Source organism: Anas acuta, chromosome 4 (genome assembly GCF_963932015.1).
Source record: "Anas acuta chromosome 4, bAnaAcu1.1, whole genome shotgun sequence".
Lineage (NCBI taxonomy): Eukaryota > Metazoa > Chordata > Aves > Anseriformes > Anatidae > Anas > Anas acuta.
Window position 1 is genome coordinate 70,016,104 of NC_088982.1, and position 18,851 is coordinate 70,034,954.

General features: G+C 40.7%; 1 protein-coding gene across 4 annotated transcripts; it reads right to left on the reverse strand.

Annotated features, from left to right (window-relative positions):
• Positions 1-305: 305 nt before the first annotated feature.
• On the reverse strand, positions 306-17,856 carry SLC9B2 (solute carrier family 9 member B2). 4 transcript variants are annotated; one of them, XM_068681848.1, is made up of 13 exons: positions 17,689-17,800; positions 16,508-16,631; positions 15,322-15,424; positions 13,583-13,766; positions 11,945-12,115; positions 9,555-9,697; positions 7,490-7,617; positions 6,467-6,642; positions 5,879-5,985; positions 4,604-4,753; positions 2,167-2,275; positions 1,830-1,966; positions 306-881 (listed from the first exon to the last, which is right to left on the reverse strand). In XM_068681848.1, the coding sequence occupies exons 3-13, from the start codon at positions 15,412-15,414 to the stop codon at positions 642-644; spliced, it is 1,638 nt and encodes a 545-aa protein (XP_068537949.1). In that variant the 5' UTR covers positions 15,415-15,424; positions 16,508-16,631; positions 17,689-17,800; the 3' UTR covers positions 306-641. The 4 variants fall into 4 exon arrangements, with proteins under 4 accessions (XP_068537949.1, XP_068537948.1, XP_068537950.1 ...); XM_068681847.1 differs by lacking the exon at positions 16,508-16,631 and having other exon boundaries at positions 17,689-17,856; XM_068681849.1 differs by lacking the exons at positions 16,508-16,631; positions 17,689-17,800 and adding an exon at positions 15,539-16,431.
• Positions 17,857-18,851: the final 995 nt, after the last annotated feature.

Consider the following 18,851-nt stretch of genomic DNA (forward strand, 5'->3'; position numbering starts at 1 on the left):
CCGCCCTGATGGATCCTGGACCCAGCTGCCTCCTCCAGCACACAAGAACTGCTTGCTGCTCCTTGCTGAGACCAGAACTGCCAGGCCCTCGAAAGCAGTCACAAAGGAACGTGTGCGATGTGTGGGAGAACAGCAATGGGAAACAGCAAGTTTTGAGACCTGGATGAGGAAGGAGAGGGAATCACCAACCCACGGCAGGATTCATTCACTGTGCGTCAATCCTCTCTAATTCAATAGTTGCATTCTTTGAGCTCTTGAACTTGTCATCTTACAGCCCGGTTTCAACCATCAAGAAGTTATTCACGTTAGTCTCCATTTTCTTCTGTTTATCCACCTCATGACTCCACTCCATGCCTGAACAATTCTGATCCTCTCCCTGGCCTCACACCCACACGTTTCAAGTAACTGTTGACTGCTAACTTCTGAGTGACTCACGGCCTCACCAGCCTATGTGTTTAGCTGGTTCATCTCTTAAGGCACTATCAACACTTTGACATATTTTATAAAACTCCACCAGAGCTGCTTTTGAAATTGCACATATAACCAATACTTGTTTTGGTTTCCTCCACAAAGATTACAGGCACAATGTGTTTACTCAAAAGTGTAAGTGCTGAAGGACCATATTCCTGTCGATGTCCATCTCACGAAGGTTCACAAGCCTCTGCCTCTTCTCCAGCTTCGGCACCATCCTCATCTTTCTTGTTGTTTGTCTGTGCCTTCTGCAGAAGTCTGGGCCCTGCCAAGCCAATGGCCAGGGCTCCAACTGGAGCAGTGATCAAGATAGCCAAGAAAGCTACCGTCAGTACGTCCATTCCATACTTTTCCAGTTGCTCATCCTGATGACTCCTTGCTGTATCCAGGGCAAGGGAACCTATTGCAGCCTGTAGGAAAGGAAGCACTGTTGAAATGGAGCAAGTAACCTTTACCAATGAAACAGGGAAAAAGGTCAAATCCACATCTAACATGAGGGTCCACGTTTAACATAAATTCAAAATTTTTAACATATTCAAACCCCTTAGTTTCTAGTACATAGAAAAGTAAGGGCTCTATTAGCCCTAGAAGAACAATTTTCAGTTAGCTACACTGTGAATTTCCTAAGCTAATGAATTTATCTGGGTGGGTCCCTCCTGTGGAGGAGCTTAGCTGACATGTTATGCCATTTCTGGAGACAGCATGACCAGCAGATTGCATGTTGGAGCTCTTAAAATTCCTCACCTCGAGAATGTGTCCTGACAGCAGGCTAACTAGTAGCAGCAGCTTCTGAATATTTAGTTTGCAAATCTTGCAATAATCCTCGCCTGTTCTGATTATTAACTTCTGCTTGCAAATAATCATGCTATTGAGGCAAAGCTCTAGTGACTGATCACTGAGCAGGAATGCAAACAGCCTGAGGCTTCTCTAGCAATAAGCCCGTCAGACCACCCCTTACTAAAGTGACCACAAACTGAAAACCCTATCTGAGCCTTTGGTGTGACTGTCTCAGCAGACAGAATGTGGTTTAAGAGGGAAATGAGAGTCCTCAAAACCTGTATGTAAAGGTACAATGATCTGCAATAGCAGAGATAAGGTTTTTCCCTGTTGAAGTATTTGTATGTACAATTCACTATTATTAGTACAACTTCGAATGTAAGCAAAACACCCTCACGTGGAAGGTCCCCTACGCCCCTTTCAAGCAGACTTAGTGGAGAGTTCATATTCTAAACTGCTCTACTATGCTCTGCTGCTAAGAGGCCTGATCCTCTCCGTGATTACTGCTGTGCTGGTTAGGAAGAGCCGTGCTAAGGACAATAGATGTAGCCTGGAATGAAAGTGATGATGCACTGTTTTACCTGGACAGTGGCTTTGGGAATCCATGCCAACGAGACAAATACCTTCTCCTTGAAATTAAACCCAGCAAAACACACCATCAGGAACGTTGCTATGATTCGCACAACTAGGGCAATGCTTAACGTAGCAACACAGAGCCCTGTAACAAAGACACATACTTCTCACTATTTCTGTGCAAAGGTACCTGAGGAGCATAAGGCTCCTAAAACTGTAGCTTTACAATGATTTCACTTTTTACATTTTTTTTTTGTCAGCTATATACTGCTTTACTTAGATTCCTTCACAGAGATTTTTTTGGAAGCTAGTAATGAAAGCTGGATAACTAGCGAATGATCTTACCAACAGTTTCAGGTCTAAGAGATGTTACAGATACTTCTGCGCCAATTAAACCAAAAAGAAAAGGTTGAAAGATATTCCATGCAACTGCGACAATTTTTTCTACTTCCCTCTGCAATGAAAACAAGAAATAATCTTGAAATTCATCAACAAAAAAAAATATAAAAATCAAGCGCACACATTTAATTAATCAAAGGACAAAGTGAAAACTTATCATGAAGATAGTCCAGAATTGCTCCTCAGACAGTTTATGGTAAACTGCTACTCTGACCTAATACTAAATGATTCAAAATCAGTTGTGTACCATTTGAAGGTCAGAGTGTGTCTTGCTTTGTCAGAAAATAAATGTTTGCTATCTCGAGAAGAGAAATAAAAGTGACTGATGTTTGAACAGTAACAAAGCAGTTTGCAGACTAGAAGAATAAAGCACAGTTGATTTCAGCATTTAGGAAGATGCAGTTTCAGCTGTTTTGCCATGAAGTTTCTGAGCCTTTGGTAACTGCATGCTTACACTTGTCCTTCTGTTTGTACCTGAGCAGAGTCAGACCCTCAAAAATGTCAGTAATGACCTCAGTCTGCTCATACTACACTCAGGCAGAAGCCTATCTCCATGTGAGCAGGAGCAAAACTGGACGGAGTAAGCCTGATATCCCATACCAGTAAAAAGTGTTGAAATTCACATGATGTACTATATAACTGCAAAGCCATTTTTTCTGCTTGTGCTTGAACTTTACACCTGACACTTTTCCTAAAACAAGTTGCTGCTAAGGTAAACAGGACCCTTCCATTTATACAAAGAGATACATGCAGCATATCTAACAGACTTCTTTTTTAATTAATTGGGTTCTGCAATAGCAAATGAACATACAGGCCGGAGTCTGTGAAAATGCAAGTGCAGTGCTCTGTTACTGAATCAATCCAAGACCCAGATGTGTCCTGTCCCTCATGTTCTCTCTGGGACTGATCCTGCAACGTGCTCTTCAGTCAGTGGAAAGGTAGTTAACTGCAATGCAAAAACTTTTGCAACATTAGTGAAAATAAGGTAGAAATACATGGGCCTGTAAACATTTTTCTTTATTTGCCGCACTTCTCCCTGTTATCTCACCCTTTGTTGTTTTTTTTTTTGGAAGAAAAGCAATCCTCTTTACAGATGTTAGCATTGTTTCGGATTGTTTACAGCCCACTATTGCTGAAGCAGATAAATGTTCCTTTTTCTCTGTGGACATCATTTGTTAAGTAACTTCCACTGGGGACAGCATGAGGCAGTGGCCTCTGAGAGGCTCAGAAGGAAAATCTTGGTAAAATACTGAGTGTACAGTAAACAGACATCTCTGGCTGTTTTGACAAAAAGAGCTATGGCATTTGAAGTCATCACCTTTACAACCAACAAGTCTCACCTACAGATCAAAAGAATTTAAGCTAAGCATTTATTAACTGCATACCCTCTTTTAAGGACCTTCCTTCTGAAATGGCTTAAAAGCTTTCAGTGAGCTTTATGAGTTGTACTGCTCTTAAGTAGTTAAATCTCAAGATTCCCTTCTTTTAAAACTGGACAACAATGTAGTATTTTAAACAGAAACCACGGTTTCTTGTTTGCTATTTTAACAAACCTTGAGATCTTCCTGGGGTTAGTGTCTAGATGGGAATAATTATCTATCTGATTCCCTTTCCTTTCTTCTCTTCTCACCTTCTTTACTGCATGTCTCAAGGCTATAGCTATGGAGAGAAAGATGACCTCAAAACATGAAGTGTTGGTGGCATCAAGCAAAAGAGATGTGCCAAGATACAGAAATGCAGTGGAGCAGCAACAGTAAGAGGAAGCAGGCTTCATAGCTAAGAGAAAGTGGCTCAGAAACAGCCTTCTGTATGGTTTCTGCATGGCTGTATATCACCATTTAGTGTGGGCATCCTGCTCTCTACATTTGTTCAGAATACACTGGCAAGGATTTGGGAAAGATGAAAAAATGGTTGGATAATGCTTTCCATTTCATCTCCCAAAATCACAAGGAACAAAAGCTCAGGGTATTCAGGCCGTGCGCACAACCGTATTTAGATACCTGTTAGTAAATCTTACCTTAAAATGACCACTTAAGGTTACAGAGACCATCACACAACTCTGGGACAAAGCTCTGGACTCCTAGTCAAGTGCCATGACAATTAAATCTCTGTGGGGCTTAAAAGGCATTGCGCTGATGTGTAAGGAAAGCTTGTGAGCATTTCACTGTCAGTATTCATTACCTTATCCACATCCATGGTAAATTTCTGTCGCACTAAATGTAAAAGACTTCCAGAATAAATGCAGATTTTTTTTTTTTAATCTGTATTCCCCCTAAAGTTTCATAAATGCACCACTGCCACTTCTGACAGAAATTCAAACTTCTGTGAAACTGTGCACTCAAACGAGTTTCTGTATGGTATGCTTCTTTACGTAAACACTCACCTTTTCATCAGACCATCCCACACCAGCAACAAAAGCTAAGACTAATGTGCAGAGCCCTCCTGATCCAGGGAAGCCGAAGCGGATGCTACCAAACACAGCAAACATGGACAGCCCAAGTACGAGATACGATCTCTTCCATGACAGAGATGTCTGCAATCAAGGAAAAAAAGAAAGAAACAGAGTAAATTTCTTTTTAGAAATTGAGAAAAAAGTCTATGCTTATTAATTTGAAAGCAATAAAGGGCACTGTTGTGATGGAATTGAAGCTTTCAAATGAGACTTGAACTCCTCAGTTGTGTTGAAAGTTTTTTTTTTGACACTTATTCCTAGCAAACTAAAATTTCAGAAATTCAACATTTCTTTTCCTCTGCCCATCCGGAAGCTTATTGCCAACATACTTTTTGTATCACAAGGAACATGATTCTAACCACTGTGCTTCAACTCTATGATAACTGGATTTTCTGCTTGTACAGTCAAGCAGCTGGAACAGTTTATACAAGGAGGGGTGAAATCCATGCCACTAAATGTTTTTAAGGACAAGTCAAATGTCTGCCAGTCAGGCTAGTTTTATTTGTTCCAGTTTCATAGCAGACATTTGTCTCTCTTCTGTTGCCCTCCATTTCTGTTTATTTGATTAGCTTCCATGCCACACTTCTCATGTTATTTATTAAGAAAATTTGGTCCCACCAAGGGCAATAGGTGCTTTGGAAATTGACTTCAGTAATCCAGAGTGTATCTATTTACTTCTACAATTTTCTGTTCATTTAATTATACTTGAAAGTAAATCCATCTATCACTTTATATAAGCATAATTTTTAATCAGAAGTAACACATTCTAATTGATGTTAATATGCCTGATCACTTGAAGCCCGTAGTCTATTTTATCTTAGGCCTAATGGAAACATTTTAGAGAAGTAAATGAGTTGCACATCAATTTAATTGATGATTATTCTACTGTCTGAAATAGGTTTTCCCTTTACATGTGAACATTACCACCACCTTCAATGAGCAGGATGGTGAGCTGGGCTCCAAGCTCTGCATCAGGAAGGCCTGTGAGATCACACATTGGTATTGTTGCAGTAAGCAAGTAATCATCTTTAAAACACATCCTTGCTCCACAGGCTTTGAAATGTTAGAAGCTGTTAGAGCTGTACACTGCTTTCCCAAAAAACAGCTTCGTATGAAACTTGAAAATGGATAACATAAGAACAGCATCCCTTAGCGAAGAATCTCTTATATAACAGCCTTTTTAAACTATTTATATATTTTTTTTACCTGATCATGGCTTGGGAAATACCGAACAAACATTCCCAGAATCCCCCCAGCTGCTACGCCAACAGCAACCTCCAGCACTCCCCGGAGCACATTGTATAGAGTGGAACCTGTTTGACAAAAGAAAAGTGTGGTCAGTAACCCTTAAACAGACCCTTCACACAGACACCACACTGACCTGTGAGGGTGATTCTAGGACAGTTTCAGCTTTAAATTACTTGAGGGAAGGGGTCAGGAGAGAACCCATGGGCCTGAAAGAACCACACAGTGCAACTTTGGGAGCACCTATATTGGATACACAGGGGCCAGACTCAGCAGCTGAGGGAGTAGACGGTGGAAAAAAAAAAAAAAAAGAAAAAAAAAAGAAAAAAAAATGTATTTTGAAAGTTGACCCACAACTCAGAGTGGATGGAGTCACATGAAGTCACTTTTTTGACCACAGGTAATTTCTCTATCAATATTCAAGTCCATTCATGAACTTGACAAGGAGATGTCATTAAGATACAAACCAGTCAGTCATAACAGAGCATGCATGCCTCAAAATATCACAGTTTGTCCTGGATGTCACCACCTACAGATTAAGCAGCATACCAGAAGAGAAAGCCATCCCAAGGCAAGTGTTGAAGCCTGTAATAGCCAGAATGTCATCAATGCTGCCAGCTGCCATTAGCAAAGTTGGGACACCTTTCTCCACTCCGTATCCCCCAGCCTGTAAAATCAGCATTGAGGGTACCACAACAGCAGGAGAGACTGCACCTAGAACGAAACTGAAAACACATGGTGTCAGCCTCTCTTAGAAAGAAAGAACTTCAGAACATTCTGATCTCTCTCCTGAAGTTCACATCGACCTTTACATAAGATATTGTCCGTTTCCCTGCTCGTTACAAGCAGGGATATTTTCATGCAGATTCGCAGTCAGATTTTACTTCCTGACCGTGTAACTCAGTGTTCCAAATAAAGGGTTCCACAGACTAAGATTTGACTTTACACAGTTGTACTCCCTGATACACGCCTTGGTTGTCCACTTTAGGAACCTGGTCTAGACACGCTTACAATTTGAGTGCCCAGTTCCTTCTCAAAATTCAGCACGTGGCAGAGGAGTGCATCCATCTTGCTCTAGTACGTGGTCTGGCCTGAGTCCACCAGTTTAGATACAACCTAGATTGAAAATGTTACCTCTTCAAGGATATTACTCCGAAATTTAATGATGCCATATCCTTATCCTCAACTTGTGACAGAAGGCTGTCCTGTGTGCATCTCTCAAAGGGGAAATTCTGCATTTGAGCACAAAACTGCAGTATCATTTTCTGTCCCTAAAAGCCCTTTGTGTTGTGGTTAAAAACCCAGGGATTGCACCATCCTTCTTCCTTCTGTAATGCCCAGATCACAAACAGAGAAGAAAAATGATGCAAGTACTCCTCCACCGCTTGGAAATGTGACCTTTAAATTAGCCACAGACCCAGACAAGCAAACAACCACATGGGCTAAGCACAGCTTCCTAACTGGCATTAAATTGAGGCGTCTGCTTGGCAGAGAACTAACTGCATTTGGATCATCTAGCCGTAGCATGAAAATAGGCACCTTTGTCATACAGGAGAAAAGAGAGTACATTACCCTAATATAAATCCCCATTGCCATGGTAAATGCATGAATAAATAGGCGAGAACAGCAGCTGTGCATGTTTCTGAGAGGCATGGTCCGAAAGAGAGCCGTAAACAGACTGCTTTGAGTTTCTTAAGAGCCTACAATATAAAAGCAAATGCAAACATTAGCATCAGTACCCCTAGCTTCATAAAGAGGAATAGTTTGTGGTCTGATCAGTTTATTGAAAGAATTCCCTTTAAGCCAAAGTGTGGGATATTATTTTTTTTACATGGCCCATGCCAGAGACAGGCTCAAGCACAACTGAATTTGGGTATCAAGTTACAAGTGTGGCAGTGAAACCCACCAAATACACGTTTCCTAAGGTCCCTGCACATTGGAGGAAGGGGAAGCTGAGGATTCTTTGGCTTCTTGTGCAGTGCAAACAACATAGGAGAGGCTTGAGCAACGTATCATTTGAAAAGCGTTCCCTTAACCCATCTGACTCTGTCTACGGAAGATTTTGCTTTCTTCCCATAAGTTGCACGAGCACCCCAAAAAATCATCCCCAAATCTGAACAAATGATGAACAGTTAAAACTACCTGAAATTAGAGAAAGGAGCCAAGCATTTCTTTCAGCTGACTCTCACTCGATACCCAGAGTAGAGTAAGTTCCTTTTGGCTCTGCAACTTCTATCCAAAAACTTCTCTAAAAATGAGTATCCGATTCTAAAAGCAGCCTTTAGCAGTTAGTCACAACCATGACTCTGCTAGGACGAGTCCCTAAATTTTGACATGGAAAAAATCACAATGAGTTGCAGTTTTTACTGGCGCAGTTTATCCCAGCATAATTAGGGCTGAGAATCACCAGAGCAACTGACATCTTTGTCTTCACGGCTTCAATTACACAAGGAACAATTGTAAGCACATCAAAGCCTTGCTACATATGGAGTCCAAATGACAGTTTCGATTGCCACATGGGAGACAAATGAGTCAAAGATGAAATTCCTTTGGCCAAAAACGTTGTCAGGGAATAGAAAGAAAAGCAATCTCGTGTAACTGGGCACTCAAGCTGTGTGTAACAATGCACAGGACACGCTAATACAAGATACACAAACTTCGATATCTTCATAAAATGAACAACCATAATATATTTCAGGAATGACAAAACCCTGTTTTCCTAAATAGCTGAAAAATCAAACTCCCTAGTTTTCATTGTGGGTAAAAAAATCAGATTTGTTGACCTGCACTAGCTATAATTAAACTAAGTTTGCTATAAACTTCAAACAGCCACTTAAATAGATAAGGGCCAATATGGCACAGCTTTATTTCAGCTGATTTTGATCCAGCAAAAACTTTTATTAATTAATTCAGGGAATATAAATTTATTAGGGAAAATAACTTATTATAAATTATAAAACTTTATTACAAATTATCTATTATAAAATTATAAATAATTTATTAGGGAAAATGAATTCCTCAAGCATGTGGAGGAAAACTATTTTGTTCACAGAAGCATTTATGGCCATTACAGTGCTGTGAAGCACTGTTTCTGTAGTACATCTGGAATTATCTTTAAATTTAACATACTGGCATAAAACTTGCAATGATTTTAAAAAAAGAGAAAGGAAAAAGTGAAAAAGACAAAAGTTTTTGTTTGTTTGTTTGATTTGTGTCAGCACAAACAACATTTTTCTTCCAGGATAAGGACTCCCTTCATTACTCGTTTTAGTTTGTCAGTGTAAAATGACAGGTAGTTTGTCAGGCAGTGTGAAAGCCTCCTGACAGACTATGATGCATTGTGTGTCCTCAGAACGCCCTGCTCACAAAATTAAGGACGTTTCTTTAAGGCAAGGGGGGGTAAATAGTCATAAAATCAGTTTCCTTCAGGTGTTTTTTAGATTGCTCACCAACTCTATAAATCCAGTCACCAATATTGATTAACGAGACTATACAAGTCAAAACTATGCTTTCTGTAATGCTCTAATTCACAAATCCTTTAAGACGGAACAGGTCAATAATTTTAAATACTTAATTATGCATTTTTTTAGAGGGCTCTTCTATGCTTTATACCCCAGATGAACGGCTGGTGCCATACCTTTGGATCCAGGCCAAGTCCTGCTCGAGTCAGGATAATTGAAAGAGAAATACTCCTCAGTGCTTTAGACCAGCCTAGGTTGATCTGGACAATGTCACTAACGAATGGGATATTTCGGATGAGAAAACCAGCAAGTAGCATCCCTTAAATGAAAGCAAACAAACTGCTGTCAAATGATTTGTTTGACTGCAATGAAAACTTACCTCAAATTGTTAAAATAAACATTGTGCGATATATAAGAGACAAAGAAACAGCTCCGGTTCTGTATTAGCCTTGTTTTAGAGACGGGTACTTCGAAACAGAGATGCTTAAAGCAATGAAAGACGTCTAAAACACAATAAATAAATTTAGCTGTAGCTAATTTTTTTTTTTAACTCTAGCAAGAGTCAACAGAATTCAAATTTGTTCACTAAGTGCAGGTCATACGTACCATAAGCAAAAACAGCTCTGGATCCTTAAACATATTTTGCTTGTCAGCTTGTTTTAAAATGAAAAGAGTAAGATCATGTAATAATATTGTATATTTATCTCAGATGTTAGAAACTGTTCAAAAAAATCCTTTTAGGTATAAGAAATGCAGCGATCACAGGAACCATAATGCTGAATTCCTTGGAAAATTAGCTGAAACAGCTCATCATGGACCAACTCAAGATTTTAAAATGCTCTGGCAATACAACTTTTATGCAAAGGGGAAAAAAGGGGAGAATATCAGGAACTTGCTCTTATCCTTTATTTAAGCTACCTGTAAGATCCAACCTTTTGCAAATATTAGCAAAACTTTTTAAGCAGAGACTTCCTGCAAAGCTATCAGAACTGGAGCTCTGGAAAGATACAGGTAAGTATGGAAAAGGGTAACTTTATCTATAGGTCTGTAAAGGTTGATTGTATCTTTGAGTCATTGGGACCTGCATTTTCATTGTGTAATTTCATATTAATCATGTTAACAAACAGGAAATCAAAAAAAAAAAAAAAAAGCAGAAAGTAAATAAATACTGTGCTCAGGGTGGTCACAGCTTGATGTGAGCCTGTAAGCCTTGACTGTGGAATTGGTTTGTCCTGGAACACACTAAACTTTTGGACACTGTTCTTCCCACTCCCTCTCAGAAAAAAAAAAAAAAGGCATTATTATTAGTCTGCAGTACCTCGTGACAATTATACCAGGCTAGCATAATGATCACATGCTCTTTGCAAATTTTTTTTGTGTGTGAGTGTGATATCCAAGTACCGGATCTACACGAATTTGGAAGTCTGCTTCACAAAGAAAAAAACTCACCACCTTAAAAGATACCTTCGTTGTTCTGCTTCACCTTGCCAGCTACACCTCTCTGCACTGTATACCTGAAGTATACCATGTGACTGTTTCTGTACCAATTTCATTCCTTTTTTCCCCTCATGCAGAAGCTCGCTATAATGTGCGGAGTGCTAAGCCAGCCACAGTGCACTTAATACAGATTAAATGCAAGGATTCCTATGCATCCTATGCAAGAGCATAAAATTTGTATTTTTAGTGGGAAAAATAAAAAAAAAAGACTCCATAAAGACATGGTCTATTCCTTCTTTTGTCTCAGATTGCTCTGATTTTCCTCAAAGACCATGGATATGAACAACGAACTCTAACACAAGCAGCTCGCCAGACATGTGCCATCATGCTCAAGTTGCTGTTGTTCATTAGTGCCGGTCAGACAAGCAGCTTCATGCTCAGCTCAGCTTTTAGATACAGATGGAACTGAAAAAAGCAGAATCCAGATGGTCAGAAACTTTTTTTTTTTTTAAGGTGGATGTTTACTTAGGGCAGACTCCCTGCTTGTAAAAGTCTGTTTGTGTTCCTGCAGGCATGCCACATGCAAAACCTCCCTCCCTCTCATTTGCATTTGCTCTCACTCGTGAAGCTAAGCAGTACAGGAATATGCACGCTGCCTGACCAGTGCTACATACAAAGCTATCCAGCCCTTCTCCTCTAAGAGGTGCTACCGTGTGAGACACCACCAGCTATGCAGATTACAAATCACAAACACGCTACAGGCAGATATTTTTAGCCCACTCTGCCACCAAGACTTCCCTGTATCAAGAGCTCTACTTGTTCATAGACTAAGCACAATAAGGGGGCAGCCTTTTCCAGTTTCATTGGCACCACAGTACTTCACAATATCACACCTGATCTAACCAAGAGGATAAAGAGGAGGCTCGGTAACATCCAGGCCATTTCACCTGAGCCAGTCTGCGACGTTCTGCACCTTCTCCAAGGGGAGCAGACACAAGTCGCTTGGAAAAGCTACAGATCTGGGGACTTTGCAGTTTGCATATTCCTAATCCAAACGTATCTAACATGCAGGTGACACTTGTTTAAACAACACTGCTATGCAGGAAGAAAAGAAGGAAGGGTGTCTTACCCAGAAGAGCAGGGAGAGGTGGCAGCGTTCGTATTTTAATGAGTCCAAAAATTTTACCACCAATGACAGCAAAAAAATAAAGAAACATAATTCCAAACAGGTTTCCACCTGGGAGACATTCGGTGCCAGTGATGGACCAAACCACAGCCCAAACCAGGGCCACGAGTGCAACTAGAACAAGAACAGAAATATTCATATTTAATCATTTCTAATGCTAAAGTTCACTATGAGGTCACATTTGTTTTTCCAGTAGGCAAAAAGGTGCAATGAAATCCCAGAATTAAAGCTTCTTACCTTAAAAATGACTTTAATCATAGCAATGCATTTAATCTTTAATGATCCTTAAGCCGATGTTCTGATTTTGCAGACACAAAGATACTTCAGAAAATGGTAACAAGAAAATCATCAATTGAGAAAAATCTTAGGTGACTATGGAAAGCACTTAATAGGTCCCAAGCAAAGCCAAGACTTTCACAAAACTTATCTTGCATTTCAACTATTTTCCTTCAACTGCTTAACAGCTGCAGTAGGAGCCTGCTGCTGTACAGCCTGGCAAGTCTTTGAGCTAATGACTGCAGCTCTAGGCTCACTTCTAAAGGAACTTCATGAAGTATCTCTTTTTTTTTTTTGGCTAGGTATGTTCATACAGTGCATTGCTATCCCTAGGGGAAAAATATCTGAAGAAGGTCATGTCTCTGGTCAGCCTAAGGTAGTACAGATACTGCTCTTGGTACAGCAATCCAACAGGAATAATACAGAGAGAAAAAAAAAAAAAAGATATGTGAACATGTTACAGAACATGTGAAGATGTTACACTCTTTCCAGGTTTCCAAGTCTGTTCCTACAGCTATGCAGCAAGAACAAAGATGCATAGGTATAAAAGCAGAAGAGGGAAGGAGGAAAAAAAAAAAAAGTTCGTTGTATAAATCCCCCTTCTCATAATCGTAAGGAAATATATTGCATTATCGGGGTGGACTTTTCTTATTTGTATTTGAGAGTGATGGGAGACCAGTAGTTTTCCAAACATAATATCAAAGAATCCCAACTGAGAGAGGGCAGAGACTGTAAAAACAGTCAAAACCACAGAAAATATCTTTTGCTTGGAAAAGCCTGAAATAACTGGTTAGCCAGGCATTCTCTTACGTGAGATTAGAGTGCAGGGCAAATCTTAAACAAAATGAATTTATTTGTCTTGGAGTTAGGATTCTTGGCTTTTAAAATATAGGCTATTCCACACAGAGGAAGCTATCACCACAGCCTCATTTTTGTTGCCTTAATTCAATAAAAAGCCATCTAGCATGTGGAAAATGCACTGTGTTTATAATCATCTTGATGTTCTCACACAAAAAGAGACTTAAGATGAGAATTAGGAGGTCTTTCTCCTGATAAAAGCAATTTACAATGCAAAGACATATCTGCCACATTGAACACAGAATACAGGGTAGAGGACCAAAAATAATACGAATATTTGTTTTACCTCTGCTGAAATGTTTAAGGTATGATGTGCAAAAAAATAGCTATTTCCCGTCATTATCTCTAAGGAAAATAGTTAGAAATCATCACATCCAGAGAAACAAGTACTTCATTTGCCATTTCTCAGTTTAACTAAATGTTTTGTGCTGTCACTTTTTTACATACCGTTCGTCACTGCTAGGGCCAGTAAACCCTGGGGTGGGCAAGCAAATGTTTGCCTCCATGTTCTTGTAGATGTTGAAGATCCTGGTATTGGTTCTGGAGGTTGCTGAGCAGAGTGATTCAAGAGAGCAGTTTCTTCTGTTTGTATATTCCCATCGGCACTTTTGGTGTCTCCTGTTGGTCTCTCCTGAAATGAAAGCAGTAAGATCCTCTCAGAAGCAGCACTGTCTGTATTTGTAGTGGTGCACCAGACATCTGCAATCAGCTGTGATGTGCTAGGTCCATCCTGTCCACTGATGACTACATGAAGTAAAGTATCGCTGTACTACAGGGAAGGTCAGAGCTTTGTAGCACATTAGGCATTTTCTGATTGTTTTTATACCCCACAAAGATCTGCAAATGAGAAGCTGCAGGACATTTACCTTTTATCTGTGACTAACAGAACTCCTGTTGCTGAACGCATAGTACCTGTTACGCTGAAGAATACTTGAAGAAAAACAATACTAACAACCAGGGTTCAGATTGTCTCGGGTATGAGCTAAACATTTATCGGTATTTTCTAGAGTTTGATAAGGTTCTGCTTCCACACTGGATTCCACAAAGAAGTTAACAATTAGCATCACCCCAGTGAGACAGTACCTTTATCGTAACTCCTAAATAATTTCTGTTAAAAAGCTTTGAACCAAAATAACCAAACCCACTCCTTATTACATAAAGATGAAAGAAACAGCACAGGTGGCTGGTGCAAGCATCACTCACGTGATCCATTGGTGGAAGGCTCAGCTGCTAAGCCAAGGTAGAAGAGAAGTATTACTCAGGTTTCCTGAAGCACAGTTTGTTGAAGGTGCTCTTTTATACTAATTCAGCTGCTTATCCATATTCATAGCCAAAGCACTTTTTGACCATTTTTGGGTATATGCCTCACTTCGTTTTAGGGTCCTTATTTTTGACAAGTTAATCATCTACCTTCCCGTAGAGTTATTCCACTTCATGTCAGCTCATTGTCATAGCACAGACGTGGAATTCTTGCCTATACTGTGGTTTGGCTTTCATCCAGTAACAGTTCCACGTTTCCCATTATTTGTCTGTCTCATATATATATAGCCCTTACTCAGAGTCACAGTTGGAACACCAAATCTTGTGAGCTTTTGAGTGTGAAGCTACTCGGTTTTCTACCCTGTGATCCTGCTATCACCAACCACACGCGCATATAAAGCTATGCCATACAGTACTTATCTTTACAGCCAATACCATGTGTTTAACTGAAAGTGCCTTTTCTATTAAGAATTTTATTCTTCCATTTGCTGCAAGTCTTTTTTTTTTTTAAAAAAAAAGATATAGAAGTCAACACGAGAACTGTGCATAATGGAAGTTTAAAACTGTGATTTTAAAATTTTTATTAGTTGAAAAAAGGGAAGAGATACATGAATAACTTCAGCAATCAGACTGATCTGCACAATTTGAAAGCAGAGAAGCAATCCCAAGTCCATTTAATTCTCTTCCACAGCTGACTGTGAATCTTACAGTGATTTATTTTCTAGTACAGGCTGAAATTGTAGCCAGTGATTTCCAGCAATCCAACGTAACACACTTTTTAAAACTGAACTTCTGTTAATGATAAGAAATTCCCACAGATTTCTCTCTGCATTCTGTTCAGCAGTTTAACAGATGCAGCAAGAAAAGAGAAAGGAAAAGGAGGGTTCTTCTAACTAAAGCTGTACTTTGAGATGCTAATTAATTACCTCACTTTTCTCATGCATGGGAATCATGCTATTTCTCTCACATAGGGATGGCTCAGAATCCTCATTCTCATTTAACGTATCTTCTTTCACCATTGTGGCAAACCTAATGAAAGCAACAAAGATAGAAAAGTTACAGAAGTAATATTATTTTCCATACACAAAACTTTTCAATGATATTGTATTCTTCCTTATAAAACAGGTGAAAAAACCCACAAACCTCACAGCCCAATTTGAAGATTAGAAATATATACAACTTGCATTCTACAAGGCTGAGAAAACCTGGCTCTTTTTTACAGCTTATATCCAATGAAAGATACTTCTCAGAGAGAGGGATAGTAATCTCCAAGCTGACTGTGGGTAATTATCATTGTATTTACTTAGACTAAATGGTCCATTGCTGGTTCTGTTGATGGTAACAAGAGATATGTCAGTGTCCTAAATGAAATTGTGTATGGATATTTACTGTAACTTCACAAGTCTGAGTTAATAAGAATTGCATGCACATGTCTGAAGACAAGGCTTTACTAGAGTTCTTTGTCACAGCAGCTCCACCGACTACCTATCAATGCTAACAGCTTTTTCTTGAAGCCCTGTACCTTACTCTGGCCGTATAAAACACAATTCAAGTTGTGCCAGAATGCTTGAGCCAACAAATTCCTTCCTTGATGAATTGCTGGAAGCAAATCAGGGACCTAATTCTCACAATTATCAAGCCTTGGGTTTATAATACGTTTGAGATCTGGGAAAGATCTCTTGAGCAAAGACAGGGCTGTTTTAACACCTGGGTGGTTTTATTTGAGCTGTTCTGATATGAAACTGGATTGAGACGTAGCTAAGGCGTAGAGAAAGAATACAAAACCATAGTTTCAGTGCATTCCAATTTAATGGCTTTGCTCTCTTTTCTTTTTGAATTGAAGATATTTACTTTCAGTACCTTCCTACATTTTTAATTACTGTTTGTGGATCCAAATAGCAGTGGCAGTCTTTATTTTATTTTATTTTTTTTAAAAGCATCATAAGTGATACTTCTGTTTTTCCTCAGAGGAAAGATTCAAGATCTAAAACTCCAGGAAAGATTCAAGATTTTGCGTAGGCACTGGAGCCAGGAATCCACAAATGCCAGTCTAGTCACTGGACTAGAAAGCATCAGCAAGCTACCAGCTCTTCCCTCCTTTCCTTCACTAACCATTTCCTCCGGTTTTCCTCAGGAGCTGCTGCCTGTGAGGGACCCGTGCTGGGGCAGTTTTCTCCTGAGGGATGGACCCCGTGGTACGGACCCACATCTGGCACAGTTCTGGAAGAGCTGCTGCCTGTGGGAAGCCCACGCCGGATCAGTTCAGCAAGGACTGCATCCCGGGGGTGGGACCCCACAGCACAGGGGACGAGAGTGACCGAGAAGGAGCGGCAGAGAAGAAGTGCTGTAGACTGACCATGACTCCTGCTCACAGTGGCATAAAGGAGAGGAAAGATTCACTGAGCAAGGGGATGGGGTTCTCTGCTGCTGGGCAGGGATTGTTTCAAGGTGGGATTGGAGGAGTGTGATAGCGTGTGCTCTACCTTTGGGCTTTGGGGGACAGGTCTTCATCCTGTCAGGCTCTTACTGCTGCTACCTTTGAGTGATAGGAAGTGGGATGAATGAGCTCAAAGCAAGTAGTTAGTTCATAAGCAAAACACAGGCCCATTTTAAAACCAACCTTCCTCCCCCCCAAAAAAAACACAACACACATACAAAAGAAAACAAAAAAGCCCCCAAATACACAAGAAAAAACACATACACACAGAGGAAAAAGCAAACAAAACGTCACCCTCCGTGCAAACAAAATCAGGGATTGAGAAACCATGTGGCAGAACTCACAGCCCCGTTAAGGCTTGTATTGTGGAAACCAGCCAGTACCAGGCTTATTTGAGTACATCTCTGTAAAATATACTTCCCTTACTGTTGAAAAAGAAAGGCTTTTTATAGCAGTTTTTATTAGATCCTCTGATTTTACTTGTTTTTCATAGGAGGGAGAAGAAAAGCGAGGGAGAGCAGGGCTCAAAAGATGACTGACGGGCAGCATGTGCATGCCGATATTTTTAGCCCTATTGCCCTGGTGACGGTCAACATTCTGCTTTGCGCGCACACAGCCCAGAAAAGAACGCAAACAAAATGCCACCAGCACTGCCAGAGCAACTAACGCTAAGATTTAAACAAAAAGCGACAGCCGTCACCCAGAAAAAAGGCGTAAGGAAACCCTGATGCAACCTCCTTCCTCACCTCCCCCAGCAGCTCCCGCCCTGCACAGCTGGGGAGCAGTCCCTGGGTTGCTCCTCCTGCTGCATCCAGCTGCAGGGGATGGAGATGCAACAGGACGGAGGGAAACTTACCTGGGGAACGGCAGCATTCAGAGAAAAGACCATGCCCCTGGGCAGCCCCTCCAGCACACGGAGATGGAGAGGTGCTAATCCGCTCCCTGTAAGCAGGAACAGCTCCGTGCCAGCTCTGGCTCCTCCTCCCCTGCTGCTGCCGCTAGTCCAGCGCAGTCCCTCCTCCACAGCTCCACAAGATGAAGCAGCAAGGCCCTCAATCTGCAGCTTGGGGGGACCTAGAAAGGCTTCCCAGATGTCACTTTATCTCCTGGTGCTGTAGATAGCGGTCCCCCGGGGCAGTGGAGGGGCTGGGGTGGCAGGCAGGTGTCAGGGGTGTTTGGGCAATGGAGCAGCCCCGAGCCCACAGCACCTTAGAGGAACTGCACTGGGACAGGCAAGAAAATGAAAGCATTTGCACATCTGTGGTGCTCCCGAGAAAATCCTGCTGCTTCTCAAAGGAGCAAGGGTGCCCACCTCAGCTGTAAGTACCCCGAGGGGATAAGAGAGCTGCTCTCGCAATCTCATTTTGCAAGCCACGCTGGGAGGAGCATGTGAAAGTAGATTCAAGTGCAACACGTTGCTACTTTGCTCCTTGTAGCATTACACACAGCAAAAGCCACTGCAAATCTGAAGTAAAAAAAAAAAAAAAAAAAAAAAAAAGCTGTTTTGTGATCAGATTAAATTTCCCTGAAACGCTCAGAAGGTGAGACATCTCTTAAAGCCTCCCCAAGAGAAAAGCTTGCCCTAAAATCTGAAGAGTCACACTCCTCTTCATATCATCACTGGGGTGACAGGAGATGAAATGAGATGACCCAGATCCATAAAAACAGACCAGGGAATTAAGAAGTCACAGGGGTATTTAAAAACATTCTCCTTTGATAATTCTTGGGAAAAAGCCTCCTAGACCATCCATGACATGGACATGCCCCCTAGACATCTGTGAAAATATGTCGATGTGTGAACAAGCTCAAATTCTGAAATGCAACACATGCTCTGCTAGCAAAGCAAGAGACAGAAATATGCTTTTTTTTGTTTTATCATGTTGTTTATCATGTTTATCATGACAACTAACTTCACTGAAAAATGCATCTCCCTGTGCTTTTATTGTAATATAATAAGTGGATGGCTTCTCCTTTTCTTGCAGGTGTGCTTTATCAAAAAAAAACACATCTGAGTATCAT

Bases quoted from the DNA above. Each gene is read 5' to 3' on its own strand.
- SLC9B2 (XM_068681847.1), bottom strand. The intron at 13,767-15,321 runs GTAATTAATTAG...CTTTCATTTCAG, and splicing joins CCATGCATGAGAAAAGTGAG to GAGAGACCAACAGGAGACAC. The intron at 7,618-9,554 runs GTATGGCACCAG...TTTATATTGTAG, and splicing joins GACTTGGCCTGGATCCAAAG to GCTCTTAAGAAACTCAAAGC.